The 21,765-nt window shown below is 33.7% G+C and overlaps 1 protein-coding gene across 4 annotated transcripts in view; it reads left to right on the forward strand.

Annotated features, from left to right (window-relative positions):
- Window positions 1-21,765, forward strand: part of ORC3 (origin recognition complex subunit 3) — a 64,788-nt gene that overhangs the window by 8,100 nt on the left and 34,923 nt on the right. For 2 of the 4 annotated variants that reach the window (XM_055330038.1, XM_055330040.1), the window contains exons 3-11: window positions 1,646-1,743; window positions 3,622-3,766; window positions 6,370-6,474; window positions 7,679-7,827; window positions 9,126-9,259; window positions 10,922-11,081; window positions 13,227-13,340; window positions 17,278-17,411; window positions 17,889-17,952. In XM_055330038.1, coding sequence (XP_055186013.1) covers window positions 1,646-1,743; window positions 3,622-3,766; window positions 6,370-6,474; window positions 7,679-7,827; window positions 9,126-9,259; window positions 10,922-11,081; window positions 13,227-13,340; window positions 17,278-17,411; window positions 17,889-17,952 — 1,103 coding nt within the window. The remainder of the gene's footprint in view (window positions 1-1,645; window positions 1,744-3,621; window positions 3,767-6,369; window positions 6,475-7,678; window positions 7,828-9,125; window positions 9,260-10,921; window positions 11,082-13,226; window positions 13,341-17,277; window positions 17,412-17,888; window positions 17,953-21,765) is intronic. The other 2 variants (XM_055330039.1, XM_055330041.1) reach the window with 2 other exon arrangements.

The following is a 21,765-nucleotide window of genomic DNA, read 5'->3' on the forward strand; positions in this document are numbered from 1 at the left end:
GATGCCATATTACTCGGCACATAAAAAATTGATGCCTTGATTTGACACTTTAACATTTTATATGGTTTTATTCGTTATCAAAGTAAAATGAACTTTTTCATTCTATTTAAGGCTACATTGTTACTCTGCTTTGTCTATTAATAATGGTGTATTTCCCATTTTTGTTAGCATTTTTATACTATAACCTTGTCTATATCATTTTACCTTATGATGACTTCAGTATATTCTAAGGCTTTTGATAAACTTAAAAAACACTTGCTAAAAACTCTGAGTCAACTATGAACAGAAGCAAAGTTCCTTAACATAAAAGACAATCTGTATTTCAAACTACCAGTTAACATTAAAACTTGGTATTGGCTTCTGAATAAAATCAGGAACAAAATATGTATTTTCACTATTATTGAATCCTTTAAAAGTTCTAGTTGTTATAATAAAATACCTAACAGTAACAATAAGAAATGTGAAGGAAAGTAGAAAACTACAAGAAATGTAGAATATTTGACTAAAGGAAGAGACTTGTAGTGTTTTAGATGTAGATTTTCTAACGTATTACCAATATCATTTCTTCCTAAATCAATCTACATTATTTGATTTTACCCAGTCAGAATACCACTTTAATTATTTTTGAGTAATGGCAAAATTTATTTGAAAGAATGGCTTAAAATATTTTGAAGAAGAATGATAATGTTTGGTGGTGGTAGGAGGGAAACCTGGAATTATTCCAATATGGAAATGCACTGCAAAGCTACAGCCATTTAATGATCTTAAATGGTTCAGGACAGCTGTGGGAATAGACTTGGATTTAGTAGAAGTTAAAAATTAGTTCCAAGTGCATTTGTAAGTATCTCGATAGCAAGGGTACTTCAAATCAGTGGAAGAAAGGATGGATTATTTAATAAGTGAATGTTTTCAAACTGAAAGTTAAAATCCAAGTGTGAGTCATGAAATCAACTTAGTCATAATAGTTTTAAAAAACAGAGTAGAAAAGAAAACATTTGCTGTCATATGATAAGTATTGTTTTTGTGGACCTTTGTAGTTTCTGTTAAATATCTGTGTGTTGGATTATGTTGTAAAATGTATTCCATAATGTGGATCATGGTTTACAAAGTTTGAAAAGCACTGTATTTTGATAAATGGTGTTTTGATGAATGGCTAACCATTTGGAGGAAAAGATTGAAAAAGCATATAAAATAATACAGACTAAATGAAAGGCTGAACTAACCTATATCAGTTGAATAAAAGAATAAGAATCATGGTAAGAATCAATTCATAAAGGAGAATTCAGAGCAAATATATGAAGCAAAGTATACAAGGCTTTTTTAGTAAGAGCAAAGGAAAATATATTAATATTAAATGTTTATGTCTCAAACTGAATCCATTAAATACTGTTAGCAAATCAAAAGTACATGATAGAAATATAATCTAAAAGTTAAAGATTTTTAATCTTTTAGATACCGTTACTATAGTAAAAATATGATATATAAATAAAATTAAAGGCTATTGAATGTTACCTATCTCCAAATATACATATATATATTTTAGTACATATGTCAGCCCCATCCCTTACTGTGTGACTTTGCACAGAGATTTTCTAACTTTTATTATATAAAAAAGAAACTGACCTATTTCTTTCTGTGTTTTTAGAGGACTATTTTAATAAAGGGAAAAATGAGTCTGAGGACAGTAAGCTCCGATTTGAAACTTATCAGTTGATATGGCAACAAATGAAATCTGAAACTGAGGTGAATACTTTTTAATAATTTAATATTTCTCTAATTCCATAAATCTCATATTTGTTGCTTCCCATCTTCCTTACCATCAATTTTCGAGACTATTAATGAAACTTAGGTAATATTAGTTCAATATAATCTGCATATCCTAAAAAATACACTCATGTTCCAAGTATTAAGCACAGCTTCAGGTACTGGAACATACATTTATAATGATAGCTGCCAAGGCAAGGGGCTCTTTATATATCCTCACAACTTTTAAATGGTGGCACTCTTTAAATATCCGTTTAATTACACAAGAAATTACTTTTTTTTTTAATTTTTATTTATTTATGATAGTCACACACACACACACAGAGAGAGAGAGAGAGAGGCAGAGACACAGGCAGAGGGAGAAGCAGGCTCCATGCACCGGGAGCCCGACGCGGGATTCGATTCCGGGTCTCCAGGATCACGCCCTGGGCCAAAGGCAGGCACCAAACCGCTGCGCCACCCAGGGATCCCGAAATTAAGTTACTTTAAAGAGCTTGTCATCCTCATGTCCAGTTTCTGTGTTCTTCATATTCCAGCTCTGAAATAACTTCTCTGCTGTAGCAGATTCATAGCTCTAGGGCCAACATCTTGAGTGGTCTTCTTTTGTTTGACCAACACAGTGTTGTATTTTTTTGGTTTTTAATGCCTGCGGGAGAGTTATGCACTTTGTTACTGCTTCCTACTACTCTTATTGCTTTCCACCTACGGCTTTGTTCATTTATGTATTCCATGTGACCCTTGAAAGTATTTGAATTTATGGTTTCTAGTTTAGACCTTCATTTTTTTTAAAATTTTTTTTTATTTATTTATGATAGTCACAGAGAGAGAGAGAGAGAGAGAGGCAGAGAGGCAGAGACACAGGCAGAGGGAGAAGCAGGCTTCATGCACCGGGAGCCCGACATGGGATTCGATCCCGGGTCTCCAGGATCGCGCCCTGGGCCAAAGGCAGGCGCCAAACCGCTGCGCCACCCAGGGATCCCTAGACCTTCATTTTTAAACTTAGATTGTGATGATCCTCCTAACTGATGTCTCTGCCTTTGATGTCAAACCCCTCAGGTCTGTCAGTAGTCCCTACAGCACCATTGGCCAAGTTAAAGTCTTCCCTTCAGGCAGGTATAACCCTGTGCCAGGCTGCAAGGGTTTTCCTGTCCTGTTAGTACAGCTTCTCCCATCCCCTTCACAGTGCTGCCAGATTAACCCTTCTTAACCCTGATTTAATCATGTTGGTCCTTAACATTCCTGCAGTGGTTCTCCCCACAAGATAAAATCCAAACCTTTTTAACTTCGAGTATCATTTTTTAGGCCTAGCCTCTTATTTGTCCAGGCTCATTCCCTACCGCTTCTCCTGTTCTTGATGCTTGTTCTGTTTGTGGTTCCCCAGCTGGTTGGTGCTTCCTTCCTTGCTTCCTCTACTCACCATTCCTTCTAACTTTCTTGTCCCTATAATTACCTCCTCCATCAGCTGCTCTAATGCTTTGGCTCAACTACGTCACCTCAGCATAACCTGGATAGTCCTATCTTTATATTATCATAGGACTCTACATACGTATTTTAACTGTAAGTGTTCTTCCTCAGTTTTTTTTTTTTCACTTTTTTAGGATAAAGACTACTTTCTATCTTTCATTTTTAAGATGGTTAGTAAATGTTTGTTGTATAAATAAATGAGATTCTTTGATGAGGGAATCCAAAGCACTAATGACTGGAAATTTAAGGAAAAAATATTTTTTTATTTCTTCCATCTAATAATCATTTTACATGTAATCTTTGGAATTCATGACAGTTTTCTTTCCCAAACTTGGAAAGATGCATTAGATTACTATTGATAATAATTCATGAAGTTTTATGTTTTCTTTGTAGCGACTACAGGAGGAATTAAATAAAAACTTGTTCGATAGTCTAATTGAATTTCTGCGGAAGTCTTACTCTGGATTCCAGAAGAGCTCAAGAGACTGGGGCTGCCAAATAAAACTCAGAGAAATTCCAACTGCTGCTCTTATTCTAGGTATGTATGGGTGTATGTTTGTTTCTTTAATTAGTGGTTTTGTTGATGAGAAGAGTGGAGAATAACTTGTTTTGATAAACCTGTTTTGTCTCATATAGAATTAAGCTAATTATAGTTTGCTTTACATACTTTCAAAACCAATAAACGTTCCTTATACTGATCATACATCTGTAACTTAAATAGAGATTAGCTAGTACCCTCTTCAACTTTTTGTTAGGCAAGTGAAAGAGAAATATATTTGTGTCACTCCTTAGTTCTTTTATGAGAATATATGATATTTGAATTCGGTAATAAAGAAACAGCCAGTGGGTTGATAGATTAGATTTATATGCTTTTTTTAAAAAATTGTCTTTTCTGTGGAATTATCTATCACTTTAATTTTATATTCCTGTGCTTAGTTTCTCAATCTTAGATTGTTTCATAATACTATATTATTATTGTTTAGAAGGGGGTTTGGATGAATTATATATAAACTTTCAAACTGCAGATTGCAAATTTCTTAGGTACTTAAATACCCATTATTAATGTCCCATTTTAACCAAACTTTTGGTTGTAGGGTAATAAAAAAAATTTATTTGGATTACTGGCAAATTTTCTTTTTTCTTTTGGAAAGAAAGTTGGATCTATTTGGATTTCAAATGTACTCTTCATTGCACTTAAACTATTTATTCAAGGTTTGTTATACTAGTGTGTACTAAGATAAGAGCTTAATTTTGTTGTTTAATATTTAATACTGCCTTTAATACTGTTCATTACCTAAATCTCATTCCTGATGTTCAAGGCATTACTTATCAAAATTTAATGTATCTACAAATAACCTCCAAGGGATATTAGTAAATGCAGTTTTTGTCAATAGGTCTGAGGTGGGGCCTGAAATTCTACATTTTTAACAGGCCTCCTGCTGGTGTCCATACTGCTGATATTAGGACCACTCTGAGTAACAAGACACAGGGAGTGATTTTTATAACACTTTTTGTAATAATTTTATGTAATTTTTATAATATGAACAGCTTTTCAGTGCAGCCTGCACTTAATTTCAAAACCCTTTCCATTTATGGGTGAGAAACTGAGTCCCAGTGATGACTAGATTATACTGTTTGGTGCTTTGTTTCTCTACTGCCAGGTTATAATAATTGGAGGTGGAGTGATGGCTAATCAAGAGTGATGGCTTGATAGATTGCTGAGAGCACTGTTTAAATCCCTTCCCTGCCTACTGCCAAAAGGAGAAAAGAAGCTAATGGAAATGTTATATTCCAAAGTCAGTAGTCTGAGGAGAACATTTTCCCAGTTAAAGATACTGCTAATTTTGTTTCTGATAGACCAATCCATTGTTTTAAGCAACAGAATGTTAAATAGCTTATAAAGTCAGTCAGTGAAAGACAAACCAGTATTTTGCCACCTCCCAAATTTGTTTAAAGATGCAGTATCAGAATCATAGGCCATAATGCATGCTAGGAATATCATTTTGATTCTGTAAAACAACAACAACAACAAAAAAAAACAAAAACAAACTGTAATCCAAGAATGCTTAAGCACAGTTACACATTTTCTGTTTTCAAAAAAGTGTATGTCCATTTAAAAATAGCCTGCCAACCTTTTTATTTGTTGGCTCTCCTAGAAGAAAATTTTTACTTCTTGTGGCTTGGATTCTGAACCTTTTTTTTTTTTTTTCTAACCAATTGAAGTTTTATAGTAGCAGTTATTAACTAGTTTCAAGATGTTTACTGTTGGCACCTAAGTGCCAAAGCACTTTTTAGAAATCACAGATTGTGACGTCAGGGAAAGTATCAGTAGAATTTTTTTCCAATATAGTGAGGAAGTTACGCTTAACTCTGATAGCTATAGGCACAGCACTACACTCTGATTTGTGGATATGACAACAGGGGGCTTAGTAAATACCTAAAGGACCTAAAGTTTTATTCATTTTTAAGGCTCTTCCCTCAGAAGTTAGCTTAATGTATACTTTACCTATTGTATTTACTACAACAGTCATTGATAGTATTAGTGATTGGATTCTCCTCACTTGATGTCAGAGTCACAGTAAGCCTGGAATCCATAGCCCTTATTTTTTGAATGATTATTTTAAAGAGTTCTTTATGAATTTGACAAAGCAATGAAATTACTTGTAAGTTTTCAAGGGTTAACTATACATCCTCAGTAACTTTTTTTAAAGGGAAATAGTAGGGATGCTTAGGTGGCTCTCAGCTGTTGGGCGTCTGCCTTCAGTTCAGGTCGTGATCCTGGGATTCAGGATCGAGTCCCACATCGGGCTCCCTAGGAGAAGCCTGCTTCTCCTTCTGCCTAGGTCTCTGCCTTTCTCTGTTGTCTCTTATGAGTAAATAAATAAATCTTTAATTAAAAAAAGAAAAGAAAAATAAAGAGACATTGTATAAAATACCCTTTCTGGCAACTAAGTATTGTATGCGCCTCCAGATAGCTATTGTTAAAGGAGGTCTCTTCATTTATGCAGTATATTTTCTTGGTATCTGTTATTAATCGTGTTTAAAAATATTTTTATTTAGTAATTCACTTGACATGTTCACCTTGTTGTTATATTGTTAATAATACAAATAATGGTGCAATACTGATGTATTATTCCATAGGTGTGAATGTGACAGATCATGATTTAACATTCAGAAGTCTAACAGAAGCTCTTCAGAATAATGTCTCTCCATATGTAGTCTCATTGCAAGCTAAAGATTGTCCAGGTACAGAATAAATGCCATAATAATCTTGGTGAGAATGTTACAAATCTCTTCTGACAACCCCTCCCCCCCTCAGCTATCTCTATCCCTTTTTATTTGTGGGAAGAGCATGGCACTACATTTTTGGCAGGGTGAGGTTTATTACCTATCACAGTAGTCTTGACTGTTGCATGACTCTCTGCTACCCTTTGCTTCATTTATTCCTGTTCCACCCCTGCCATATTAGCTTCACAGCCAGTAATAGTCTAGGCATTTTTATGAGATGTGTTCCTTAACCCAGTAGAAGTTTAATAAGTTGGAAAGTTTGGGACAGGAAGCTAAGAATTAAGGATTGGGGATTGGGCAGCTCTTATTTAGCCCAACAGAGAATAGACTATATAGGTTCATATTTACAGCCTCAAATCATCTTGTTGTTCTAGTCTGAAAGACTAGAATGGCAAAAAGTAGTCTATCACCAGAGGTAATCTTCAGTATATGAAGCCATTAAATCACAAAGAATGTGGACACTAAGAGTAAAATGGGTTTAGATTTGAACTGACATAAGGACTTTATGTGCTTATATTACTTTAATATTTATAAACTGATTAAATAAAAGCCCTTAGTACATCTTTTAAAATGACTCTAAGGAAGGTTTGTAATCAGTAAAATAATTTACATAACACTTTTGATCTTTTTTGAGAGGACTTAAAAACCTTTTGCTGACTAGGGTGATTTAAATATATATTGTTTCTTGGGGAGCCCCGGTGGCGCAGCGTTTAGCGCCGCCTGCAGCCCAGGGCGTGATCTGGAGACCCTGGATCGAGTCCCACGTCACGCTCTCTGCATGGAGCCTGCTTCTCCCTCTGCCTGTGTCTCTGCCTCTCTCTCTCTCTCTGCATCTCTATGAATAAATAAATAAAATCTTAAAAAAATAAATTAATATTGTTTCTCATATAATTTTTAATTTTCATGTTTACACATTAGTTTAGGTAACACATTTATAATGGACAATATACATAAACTTTGACTTAGTCTGAATTCGTGAAATTTAAATATTAAGGAGACGGTACTAACAAACGTTAACAGTTAATATGTTAAATATTGTGTTAATGTTAAGTATAGAAAAATACTTTCTACCAAATGTAATCTACTGACCAAGAACTCTCAGATGTTTCATATTTGTTTTACAGGGAGATGAGCTTTCTTATATTTTTTATCTATTTTGCAGATATGAAACATTTTTTGCAAAAGCTGGTCTCACAGTTGATGGACTGCTGTGTAGATGAGGAAACCAAAGAGGGAAGTATTCAGGTTGCCCAGAAAAAGACACACTGTTCAATGGATTCTCTTTCCAGTTGGTATACGAATGTCACACGGGTAAGTGTAAACTGACAATTTTCTCTCAGGAAATTGGCATATGATTGAAGAGGCTTAGAATTATATTAAATGTAGTACTGTTTTGTTTTAAAGATTGTGCTTATGTGCTTTAGCTATTAATAGTAGCTACTTATATTTTGTAAGGCTACTAGAATTTAAAAGTATTTTTTTTCCAGTATGCAGTCTAATTTCTGGTAAGTGTTTAATTTCTTAAAAGGCCGTTGTATTTGTAGGAGAATATCATCTAGTGACAAAAACAACGCCAGGAATTGGTTCTGTTCTAGATACTATCTTTGTGACAATGGCTATAACTTTAATGTGTTATCTCTTAGGTAGGTCCCTCATATTTATTTGCTTTTGTACAATAGAACCATGCTGCCAGTTCCCACTGTCAACTTAGTCCAATGAGAAGTAGTCATTTTGAAAAAAAATCTAATTTGTTCTGCATTTAGACTTCTTGGGGAATAAATTATCTGTAAGTAAAGTATTTCCAACAAACAGAAAGCTAAAAAGAGGTTCCATTCTACCATGACAGTCTCTAGTGAAAATGAATAACCTTAGTGATTCATGAAGAACTGCAACATAAAACCACAGCTTTAGTTTATGATGCTGTGTAGCCAGATAGTATGGGGAAAAATACTGTGGTGACATTTTCTGATAAAGGTGTTTGCTGAAGTCAGTCATAAGTGAAGTTTCATTTTGCTTTATATAGGGATTAAATTGGGTCTAATGCTTATCATAATATCTTAATTTGATCCACAATTTAAAATCTTCTGGAAATCAAATGCTACATGCAGTTTAATGTCAGCCGTCTTTAAAAGATTCAGATTGGATCAGATGATATGAAAGATGCTTTTCAACTTAAAGTTTAACAGTAGCATAGCAGCAAGTAGTGTTGTTTATTGTACTTTTTATTTAAAAATACTAGTTTTCACCTTAAAGCAAAGCAAAATATATAACATTCTGTTTACGGAAAAAATAATTTATAGAAAATCTTCTCCCCTTGTCTTTTCTGTCGTTTTCTCAGTAGAAAATATAAGTATTTCATATGAATTATAGATTTTACTGAATCTTTTTCTTCTTGGTTATTTTTTTTTTCTTCTTGGTTATTATTCCCATGTCAGACACAGAAGGATTCTGCTAATAACTGTTGGAATGAGTTTTTTTTTTTATATGGGAGAAATAAAAGAAACAGTGTTACTGTAAAATAATAAAGGGAGATATATAAACTGTGATTGGAGCATTGTTTGGGTGGTAAGGCTTACTTTTAATTCCTTCTTTTCACAATGGCTTAAAAGAAGACAGACCCAAAAATGCCCAGGAAAAAGAGGACTTCTTCTAGCCAATGGCAATCTCCTCCTGTTGTACTTATCTTAAAGGATATGGAAAGCTTCACCACAAAAGTACTCCAGGACTTCATAATTATCAGCAGGTAGATGATATATCACCTGGCTTTTACATAAAATTCTTTTTATTAAGGAAATATACAACTTTTAGCTTGAAGAGCAACCTTTTCCAGAGAAAATGAATGGTAATTTGATCTTCATTTTAATACCAACTGGATAGAAACCAAAGTGATTTCAAATTCCTTATAATTGAATGTTCAAAGACCTCCTATCAGATTTTCATTTGCTTTTTGACCCAAGAATGAGATCAAAAGACTAAAGTTAGCCAATTTTTAATTAGTATGATAGGGCAGTATAAGATGTAGTTTCTTTCATCAAGGTCATCTGTCTCTTACTTTCCCATTAAATGCATAAACTACTCCAGATTGATATATGTTTGCCAGGTCTTATTTTCTGATACCTATCCACCCTTAGAAGCTCTGACTTGTATATAGCTCTTCTGAGCAAGTATGTTTGCTAAATAACATTATCTTATACTTGAAGTGAGAAACTACTTTAATGATCTCATTGGATTTTCAAGGCAGTCCTGTGAGATTCAGAATTGGAGTAACTCCCCCTATTTAAAATCCAGTGATATGTGTATCCCATCGTACATTTTTTAAGATATAATTTATCTTGTTTTTTTTCTATATGTTAACTTGCTTGATAGTTATGGCTACACTTGTCTAAAGCTATATTGTTTTATAATTTACTAATATAATTCCTATTGTGATGGTGTCTTTTTTTTTTTCTGTATTGAAACAAAGGTTTCTAGATCCTAAGACTTTTCTTAATGGTAAAACTGAACTGCTTTACGTGCTTTAAAAATGCAGAATAAAAAGAGTGACAGAAGAGCTGTACTTTTTTGGAGCTTAAGCTTGTGACCACTTTTGCCATCTAAAGTGAGAAAGATCTCACAACAGTAACAGAATCCAAGCACAGTACGTCTACGAAGGTAGAATTGTGTATTGATAGAGTACTGAACAGCAATAGCCAATAGGAGGGAACAGGCAAAATCCTCAGCCTTGGTACAAAGGGCTCAAACCCACAATAGCTCTCAAAGATAGTGCTGTTTTACTCTGTGGAACTCATTTGTGTTTATTTGGGAATGCTAAGAATAAATTATGGCTAATAAATTTGAGTTAAGAATACAAGGAAAGGATGTAACATTTTTAAATGGTATCCATTAAAAATTGGTGTGTGTAACTAAAGTTTCCTAATTCTTAGCTATTATGTACGGCTGGGTGACATAGTGTCTGTTAGAAATGTGCATAAATAGAACAAGTTACCTTGAAAGTTTTTGAGTTTCATATCACTTAACTCTTAAAGCATAGGCTGGATGTCTGTTAGGAAGACCGTAGGTAGGGCTCAAACTTTGAGTGAGAAGTTAAATTGAATGATACCTAATTCTTGTAACATTTGAGATTATATAACCTAGAGGGAGGCATTTGATCTCTTTGGACGTTTTTATTTTTATAAAATGAGAGGATCTGTTAATAGAGCAATTTCAGGGCTAGAATGTCTGGGAAATAACTATATTACTTTAATAGGGGAAACTGTAACCTAGAAAATTTGAGTATTTGGAATGATACTCCTCAGCAGTGTCCTACAGTATACATTCAAATAAAGGTTACCTTAATTTGAAATTTGATATATTGAAATATATTCCCGAAAGAAATCCCACTTTTGTATTTTCCTTTGAAAACTAGTCAACATCTACATGAATTTCCACTAATGCTCATTTTTGGAATTGCCACATCTCCTATTATCATCCATCGGTTGCTTCCTCATGCAGTATCATCTCTGTTGTGCATAGAACTATTCCAGTCTCTGTCCTGCAAGGAGCACCTGACTACGGTACTTGATAAGGTAAAAAGAAAAAACTATACCAGTGAAATAGTATGAAAAGACTGCCAAGAATAGATTAGAAATATAAATGTTAGTGATAAATTTCTGCATCTCTCAGAGTATGAAATTGAACGTATTTCCTCACATTTTTTTATATTTAGTGATTTTTATAAGGTACAGTATTGCCTCCTCAGAATATAAGCTTTTTTTTTTTTTTTAAAGATTTATTTATATGAAAGGGTCTGAGAGAGAGCTCGCATACACACACAGAGGCAAAGGGAGTGAGAGAAGCAAACACTACTGAGCAGAGAGCCCAATGTGGGGCTTGATCCCAGGACCCTAAGATCATGGCTTAAAGGCAGACATTCAATTGACTAAGCCACCCAGGCGCCCAAAATACAAGCTTTATAAAAAGAATGATTGTAACTTCCTGTTTTTTTTTTTTTTTTAAGATTTTATTTAAAAAAAAATTTTGAGAGAGTGAGAGAGAACGCAGAAGCAGGGGCAGCGACAGAAGGAGAGGGAGCCCAATATGGGGCTCGATCCCAGGACTCTGGGGTCATGACCTGAGCTGAAGGCAGACACTTAACAGACTGAGCTACCCAGGTGCCCCTGATAATATCTTTCTATATCTACCTATTGATCAGTCATAACTCAATGGAAAATTTTGGGTTTTTAATCATTTTTAATAGAATTTAATGACTTCTAATAACAGGAATAATATTTTGACTCATATTTTATGTAAAATAATTTGTAATTTTTGGTAGACTCTTTCCTGCCATTGCTGCTCTTGACAGAAAATACATACTAACATTTCCTTAAACCTTTGCTCTATTTTTCTACCTAAATTAGTATTTTGTGTTTCTACCTAAATTGGTAATGACTTTCTACAAATTGTTGCCTGACTCAACTTTTTTAAGATGGGCCTTATGCTACTTGTGAAGGCGAACAATGACAACCTTCCATTTTTTTACTAACCTCTTCTTCATTTTTTTCCCATGAAGGTGGTATCCATTGATATACTGATACTTTGGGAAAATTTTTCCAGCTACAGTATTTAAAATTGCTTGGTTGGGCCACCTGGGTGGTACAGTTGGGTAAGCATCCAGCTCTTGTTTTTGCTCAGGTGGTGGTCTCAGGGTGATGGGATCTGTCTGCAGCATCAGGCTCTGCACTCCTCATGGTGTTTGCTTGGGATTCTCTCTCCCTCCCCTCTGCCCCTCCTTCCCATGCTCTCACTTGCTCTCTCAAATAAATAAATACATAAAAATAAAATGAAATGAAATTGCTTGTTGTGGCCAAATGCATTTGGTCTTCTATAACTATGTTTCTGCTTTAAAAGCCTAGTATGACTTTTCATTTTCAGATATAAATTCTTCCTATAGGCCATTGAAAATTAGCTGAATAATTCAAATTCAGCTATTTTATATATATATATATATATATATATATATATTTATTTATTTATTTTTAAGGATTTTATTTATTCATATGAGAGAGAGAGAGAGAGAGGGAGGGAGAGGCAGAGACTTAGGCATAGGGAGAAGGAGAAGCAGGCTCCCTTTGGGGAGCCTGATGTGGGACTCTATCCCAGGATCTCGAGATCAATGACCTGAGCTAAAGGCAGACGCTCAACAATTGAGCCATCCAGGCATCCCTACTTTGTTTTTTTTTTTTTAAGTCCTACTTTATGTTTTTTAATAGGCATCTGTTATTACAAGGTTTTTCATTCAACAGCACATAATGTGTTACTCTTCAGTAATGTGTATCAGTAGGGATAAAAAAGAAATCTTATAATAAGAACTGCCAAAGCCTATAGCTTCATTGGCTTCTGATGGGAGAAAAGGGATTGTAGTTAATAGATTGTATTTTTTTTAATTGGCAGTTGAATGGTAGATGATAGATATCTTTGATTCTGGAGGAGTATGAATAGCTTCTGTTTTGGGTTGTGACTGTTGTATAAATTAAAGTCTTGGTTAAAAAAAAAAAAGTCTTGGTTGATATCAGACCCCCCCCCCACAAAAAAAAAAAAAACCCTTAGCTACTGTTATAGCTTTCATAATTATGTGTCATAGTATCATTCTTTGTTTCATTATATATACTTGATATTTATGAAAAGTAAAGACCAATAAGGAGTGTATCCTACCCTTCTTTTATCTTTTTCAGCTACTTCTTACAACTCAGTTTCCATTTAAACTAAGTGAAAAAGTGTTACAGATTCTGACCAACATATTTTTGTATCATGATTTCTCAATTCAAAACTTTATAAAAGGACTTCAGGTAAGAAGACAGTAATGGGTATGAAAATTTATAAGCTAATTCTAAATAATTTTAATTTTATTTAATTTTAAATAATAAGCATATTTAAACTATTTAATGTGGTAAGGCATTTTAAATGGCAAAATCTAAAATAAGTAAATTCAAGTTCTATTATTCTAGGTTCTATCAATCCTTTGTTACCTTGCAGCAAAATGTAGAGAGTATGTTAATTAGGATGTCAAAAATGAAAAAATACACCCCATTGCCCCCTGCATTCCAGTGATTCTTAACTATTTGTGGGTAGGGAGGAAGGGACTTTTTTTTTCTGTGAAATTCTGATGAAAGCTTACAGACTTTCTACCTAAGAAATGCTATATAAAAGGGATCATTAAACTTTCTGTAAAGGATCAGATATTAAATTAAATGTTTTTGGCTTTGCATGCTACAACTCTGTTGCATAATCTTTTTCTTCTTTTTAAATAACCAGTTAATATGAAAAACATTTGTAGTTCCTGGGCCATATAAAAATAGTCATATATGTATGTTTATTCATTTATATTCGTATATATTGGGAATACATTTTTACTAAGGTTTCATGAATTGCCAGAAGAAAATTCATGAACTCAGCTTCATAACATCTGTTCTAATCTAAAAAAAAAATACCCCATTCTCCAGTTATTTAAGTAAATATTATTTCCTCCTCTTGGCAGCTACCTAAAATACTTGAGCAAAGTGTAATCATTGTAAATATACACCAATTGTCAAGTTCCCTAAAACCAATATATTAGTAACCTTTCGTACAAAAGTGTAATACCTCACATTTGTGTAGTGACTCAGAGTATATAAATTATTTCTCATATGTATTTTTCCTCAATATAAAACTGGAGTGCTCTCTTATGGCTAATATGTATCTTTTTTTTTTTTCAATTTGGCTTTTTTTTTTTTTTTTAAGGTTTATCTATGAAAGAGAGTGTGTGTGTGCAAGCAGGGGGAGGGGCAAAGGGAGAGAGAGACAAGTAGACTCCTTGCTTAGAAGGGAGCCCGATGACATGGGGCTTGATCCCAGGACCCTGAGATAATGACTTGAGCCAAAATCAAAGGTTGGACACTTAACTCCAGGTGCCCCTCAACCTGACTTTTTAAAAAGAGTATTTTAAAGCAGCAAGATATTTACCTTAACATGTGAAATTAAATGATAATTGATACACATGTCTAATTTGTCTTTCTCCTACATTTTATTTCATTCATTTATTTACTCAAAAGTATTTATCAAGAGCCTACTATAAGCCAAGAACTATGTTGAGCCCTGGAGATAGAGGACAAGGAAATCTCTGCCTTCAGATTGCTCATTTGTTAAGTGAAGGAGGCAGAATTACTCATAATTAGAGTTCTCAATAGTCAATGCTGTGAAAGAAACATGCCTGGGGATTTCATAGAAGAACAGAAGTGTAGCCTACGGAATAGGGGCTCACCAGGTTAGAATGAAAGGTACATTCTAGGTAAAGGCAACAGTAGAAGGAGAGAGATCTGTTTGAGGACTACTGCAGTTTTCTAGACAAGATAACCTAAGGTAGTGATAGTGGAACCAGAGAGAAAACAGATTTGGGAATGAGATAGAATCAACAGAACCTGGTAGACTAAGTAAGTGGATGATAGGACGTGTAAGAGAAGAGCATAGGTGACACACTCACAGGTTCTAGCTTGGCAAGTGGATTGGAGGCGGTACCGTTTATTAAGTAAATGTGTTAATATAAAGGAGCCAGTTAGGAAAAGATGAGTTTCTCTTTGTAAATGGTTAATTGCAAGTATGTTGGATATAAAGATTTGGCACTAAGGAGAAAGATCTGGAAAAAAATAGAAATATTTAGGATTTATAATTAAAAGGTGGTAGGTGAAGTCGCGTAATGAGGTTGGCATTACCCAGAGGAATGAAGAAAGGACTAGGATTAGAACCTGATGGCAAGGGAACCCTGGGTGGTGCAGCGGTTTAGCGCCTGCCTTTGACCCAGGGAGCGATCCTGGAGACCCGGGACCGAATCCCACGTCAGGCTCCCAGTGCATGGAGCCTGCTTCTCCCTCTGCCTATGTCTCTGCCTCTCTCTCTCTCTCTCTCTCTCTCTCTGTGTGACTATCATAAATAAATAAAAATTTAAAAAAAATAATAAAAAAAAAAAAGAACCTGATGGCAAGCTGTTGACAGCAATACAAAAAGAGACTAAATAAAGAAAACCAATAGAGTAACACTGAAGTCAAGAGAAGAAAGAGTTTGGAAAATACAAACTGTAGTTTGCAAAGAAAAGGACATTAACCAAATTATGTACTCTCTCTGGGTCTCAGTTTTCTCATTTGTAAAATAGGAGATCACATTAGATGATTTTATAGGTTCCTCATAATTTACGGAGCACCTCCTCTATGCTAGGCATGTTACTAAGTATTTACATTGTTTCATTTATTAATGAATAAATACCTATTGGTACTATTATCCTCAGTTCCTCAGGTGAAGAAACAGGCTTTGGTACAGTAGGTTGGCCAAGGTCGCACAGCTAATAAATGGTAGAGCCATTAATACCCCCTTTGGCCAGTTTTTTAAATCTCGGGTGGGAAATATGTGTAAGTCCTGATTCCTATAGGAGTTACAGTAGGGCATATAATCATTCTGTATATGTTTAAGTGTTTCCTTCATCAGATGAATATGTTAACCAACTTTTAGTTGACCCAGATTTTGAGAACACATTTGGACAAATAAAGTAATACTGGATACTTATTACTTAACAACTCTACTAATAACTCCTGTGACTTCTTCCCATTCCTCTTTCCAAGCAAGTCTCTTATCCTATTTGTTTTTTTACTTTTCTCATGTTTAAAAAGTGATGTTAACACTGGAGTAAATATTGTCACAATATAATTGGAAAATATAAGAAATGAGATTTTTGTTAATACGTGCAAAAATGAGCACTTGGTCTGAATAGTTACTTTCTATTTTGTATTTGTTTCTAAGGCTGGCCCTTTGCCTTACAGCCTTAAACTTCCTCCAGAATGAACTATTTTGGAGGATTTCCTCTAACCTTGGGTATTTGGTCCTCAGTTCTATAGGCTCAGAAATTTATTATAGGTTTACCCAGGAAGCTCAAATCAAGCTCAAATACCTTAATACTGATGTATAAGTCAGCATGTTTATTAATTTGTGATGGGAAATTCTATTTTCCATTCCAAGAATGAATTTGTCCAATATTTAGGAAGCTGTCTCTCCAGTATTAGCTTATCTGGAGAAACCAAATTGGTCTTGAGAAAGTTGCTTTGAGTTAGTTTTTAACATTTGGATAGTCTTGTGAGATACATCTTATGAGTTTTGGTAGAATATGGAAAATCATTCCACTTTATACTGTGGAGACCACAGCATTCTAGTTACTATAACACTTAAAATTCACCAGACACTGTACCATTTTTTTCTCATGAAATAAAACTCAGTTAAAAAATATATTTTCTTTAACAATCCCTCATTTTTCATTATTATTTTTTATCAGTAGGCAAAGCTTCTACCATTGTAACATTTTTATTTAATCAGCAAACTATATTTTTTTCACTGATTTTAAATGGGTGCTTTCTTGTTAGTATTTGGGAATCTATTAGACTCTGAGGTCACGTCCCAGTCCCACAGTATTTACTGTTATTGTGAGTTGCTTCTGCAGAGAGCTAGTCTATCCATTTATATGTTTCTTCTGGTTTATACTTTACAGATTACAATTTTCTGACCTTGTCCACAAAATCACTCTTAAAATATTAAAGATATAGAACCATTTATGCATTGTTTGCAGTGTTATTGTGATTATTACATACTTTTACTGTTTAAAGAAAAACGAAACCTTAAAATTAGGCATAGGGCAGAAAATTTACTGCCTAACTAAAACAAATATATTTAATCTTCACATTTTTTTTCCAATCTTCCCATTTCTCTCAGCTTTCTCTGTTAGAACATTTCTACTCCCAGCCCCTCAGTGTTCTGTGCTGTAACCTCCCAGAAGCCAAGAGAAGAATAAATTTTTTATCAGATAATCAATGTGAAAACATCCGACGTCTTCCATCTTTTAGAAGGTAAAAAGAGAAGTGCATGTTTAACACATCTTATAATAGAGGTTGGAGTAAAATAAAGGATCTCAGACCTAGCTATTTTTGAAGTGGAGAAAGGAAAAATAACCTTTTTATTTAGAGCATAGTAAAATCCCGTTTTCAATCATGAGATTTTGTTGGACTTGAAAATTTAACATAAAGAAAAATATTTTTATAAAGGGACATAATTTGCAGATTCTCCAGAATTACTTTTATAAATAACATTTCCTGATTCTGGAGCTTATGGCTTTTGTTTATGATTAGATCCCTAGATTATGAAGTATAGCTGATTTAATGAGTTAAAAATTAGCATTAAACCATAACTATTATCTTGAATTTATTTTTGAGAAGAAGTAGAAGAATGTGAGCACCAATCTAAGTAGTTCTTTTCCTCATATGATATTCAAATCTTTAGAATGTTTAATTTTTTTCTCTTTGTGTATGGGATGGTGAAAATTTTAGGTACGTGGAAAAGCAAGCTTCAGAAAAGCAAGTTGCATTATTGACCAATGAGAGATTTTTGAAGGTAGGAATGTGGATGTATTTGTTTCAGTTTTATTCTTTTTTCTTCATGAGAAAAATATGCACATCGTGTTTATTCAGTGGATTTATAAAACATATCTGTCCATCCTAATATGCTTTTCACAGTCCGTTAGTGGGTCTTAATAATCATATGGGAATGTGACTTGAAGGTGACACAAAACTTTAGTTCCAAAAGATGACCTTTTTTATTGAGAAAGTGTTAACTACGATTTATCCTATGGTGTATTTTGAAAATACTTTGGATCTCAACTTCATTTCCACACAGCATTTTTGGAATCTGCAGGCAGTCTCATTTTAATGTTCTTTTAAAGGCTGTCATAAATAAGGGCACAAAGAAGCCATGCAGCTTAAGGACCGACTGCTAAGTGGGTATTGATTTCATTTGAAAAAATATCAGTACATATTGATTATGCAATGCCAGGAAAGAAGTAATGAGCTTAGAAAATTAAGAGTTAGCAATACAACATAGGGAATATCAAAGGAAGGTTTTTTTTTTTTTCTTAAATAAATGATACTTGGACATGGTATGTAATTCAAAAGGCAAAAATAATATACAGTGAAAACACTCTCACACCTTTACCTTCCACCCACTTTCCCTTTCTAGATACAGTTAGTGTTACTGGTTTCTTATGCATCATTCTAGAAATATTCTTCATGTATGCAAGTCATTTCACATAATGTAGGATTTTCCTATCTTAACAGAAGATAGGTATATACGCTGGTCTACATATTGTTTTGTTTTGCACTCAATCTTGGAAACCATTCCATATCAGTATTGAGAGTGATACAGTGCTTTATGGAATGAATGGACCTTCATTTTACTTAATAAGTCCCTTAATAAGGACCGACAACTAGAAATGCATAGTGTTACACTTGTTTTCAGGCTCTTCATGCCTTTTTTAAGGAAAAAGTTGTTAGAAAATTATAATAAAATTAAGATGAGATTGAAATAGCCTTAGTACTATGTGTAGGTTTTGCTGATACATGCTATTTTCAAATTTTGAATGAAAGAGTGTTAGTCCCTAGAGGGCATGTGTGCTATATAGCTCTGAATACTAATTTGCCTCCTTTTTGTAAATTCTCAAAAATATTTAGAATGGCTTTTTTATTTTAAAAAAAAAGGTATAATTGACATACAATATGATAGTGAACAATGGCTTTTGTTAAATGGTATTTTTTATTTTTTATTTTTTATTATTATTTTTTTAAATGGTATTTCTAATGCAGGATCTACACTGGGCCATAATATAAAATCACTTCTAAACTAGGTTTAATAATTACTTTAGTAATCTCTATGACCTTTTTAGAGCAGTATAAGAAGTGTTCAGATCCTAACGCAAGTTGTTTTGGTAGAATGGAACTTTAAGGACCAGTGGAAAGGGATGTGTGCATGTTTACTGAGTTAAGATTAGATGGATTAGCTCTCTGCTGAGCAGCTAGTTGCCAAGTGCATTTCCTGTTAGAGTATATTTTTTAGAAGCTAGGAATAGCTTTTTAAAAGTACCTCTAACCAGTGAGATGACAAAGAGAATCTCTAGGCTGGTCTATTACAGAAAGAGCTTGACATTGATCTTTGCTTCTTAGTAACTTTTCATGTGTTTTTCGAGCATTTATTTATACTATACTTGTTCCTGTTGCACTTATCAGCCCCATTTATTATTATCTTTGCTGTATTCATTTGAGGAATGCATTCTTTGTTATTTAAAGGCATATTTTCTTGAGACTTTACATAGTGAGAAATGTGAAGGTGCACAAGGATCCTTACCCTAAAAAAGTTATGTATCCTTACCCTAAAAAAGTTATGTACAGGTTACCTGCTAAATTCAAAGGACAGAAGACATCTATGAAAAATTAGTCAATATGTGTGTTGATTTTTATTATTTAGAGTGAAAATATCTTTGTATAAATTATTCTTATTATAGTGCTTTTTCTTTTTATAGTTTTTTAAAAGCATAATCAATTTTTATATGTATTTTACCACAGTAAAAGAAATTAGAAAGAACTCAGATGATAATATGGTACTACACAATACAAGGGAGATCCTAATTTTGATGTCAAGAATCTTGGATTTCAATTCCAGCTACTCATTAACCAGGTGTACCTTAGACAAATCATTCATCCTATTTAAACCTCAATTTCCTTATCTATAAAATGGGACAGTACTTCCTAGCATGATTTTCTTATAGGGTTAATAATAAAGTCTGTTCAGCAAATGAGTATACAATAAAACTTTTATATATACAATAAAACTTTTATAAATCTAAATCATAAGTATTCTTATTTTTCACAATGATGAAAGTTAAGATCAATATGAATACATAATTTTATGTATTATATATTCTGTATCATACATACTATGTATAATACTCATGTTGCATAGTTATATGGATTATGTAGTTATATTTATATATACATGCCAACTGGTAGAATTTGTCACTTTGTATCCATTTTCTATACTCAGAGTTTGAAGACCTAGACCTCTAAGTATACTCTAGAGAAATTTATACTCTTTATATCCAGATTCTTTCTGCTCTGAAAATCTATTTTGCTTTCTACCCTGTTGAACTAAACCAGTGGTTCTCAAACTTTAACATATATCAGAATCACTTGGAGGGCTTGTTAAAACATTGATTTCTGGCCTCCATTCCCAGAGCTTTTGTAGCTCATAGGTGGGGCTTAAGAATTTGTGTTTCCTTCAAGGTCCCAGGTCATGCTGATGCTCCCGGGCTGAAGATCATTTTTTTAAATTAATTAATTAATTTATTTATTCATGAAAGACACAGAGTGAAAGACAGAGGCAGAGACACAGGCAGAGGGAGAAGCAGGCTTCATGCAGGGAGCACGATGTGGGACTGAATTCCAGATCCTGGGATCACGACCTGAACCAAAGACAGGTGCCCAACCGCTGAGCCACCCAGGCATCCCTGAAGATCATCTTTGAGAACCACTTGAACTGGATTGATTCCTTGGAGGAAATGTTTATTGTTTCCCCTACCTTCTTTTCTTAAATTTAGAACTAACCTAAATTCTCACTTAAATGACTCATCTCAGTTATTCTGACTGGACTCAAAATGTTTAAAAAACAAAAAAACCTGTGACTCCTTTAGAATTATAGATGCTCAGTTTCATAGTTAGTAGCTTTTAAACGATATGGCAGCTTCATATTTCATAAAATTCATGAGTTTTTTAGAGTGTCTTTAAAATTTAAAAATTCAGCTGACTAACCAATAATACCTTTGTAGAAGATTCTTCAGGAAGTTCAACTAAGGCACAACATTAGAAGGCCATATATAGCTGACAGAAGACTAAAGATTCTGTGCATCCTTTCATTTCTGAGTAGTCTGTCTCATGAATGATTGATTGTGCAGTGCAGCTGGGTACACTGGCCAAAAAGTATATTCTGACAGTTAACAAGTTTTCCTACATGTAAGCTGAATAGAATAGGCTTGCACAAGCTCCTATTAATGCAAAACTTCTGATGACTCATTAGCTTTTGAATCCTGTGGTAGAAGTTTAACAAGATAGTCTTTAAGTTTCTTTTGGCTCTAAAATATTATGATTTTATTTACTTGTTCATTAAAGAGATTAGTAGTAATTTTTTCTGCCTAGTTAAAATATTTAGATTCCTCATTAAAATTTTAGTGCATTTGTTTAATTGAAGATAGGTAAATTATTAACTCTGGGTTTTAGGTGAAATAGAAGAAGTTACTGTATTTTTACCATGTTTGTGCCTCATAGTGTTGCTTTAGTAATCAAGCTGTTTTTTAACTTAAACCTTTAACTTAACAAACAACAG

This window comes from Nyctereutes procyonoides, unplaced genomic scaffold (assembly GCF_905146905.1).
Source record: "Nyctereutes procyonoides isolate TBG_1078 unplaced genomic scaffold, NYPRO_anot_genome, whole genome shotgun sequence".
Lineage (NCBI taxonomy): Eukaryota > Metazoa > Chordata > Mammalia > Carnivora > Canidae > Nyctereutes > Nyctereutes procyonoides.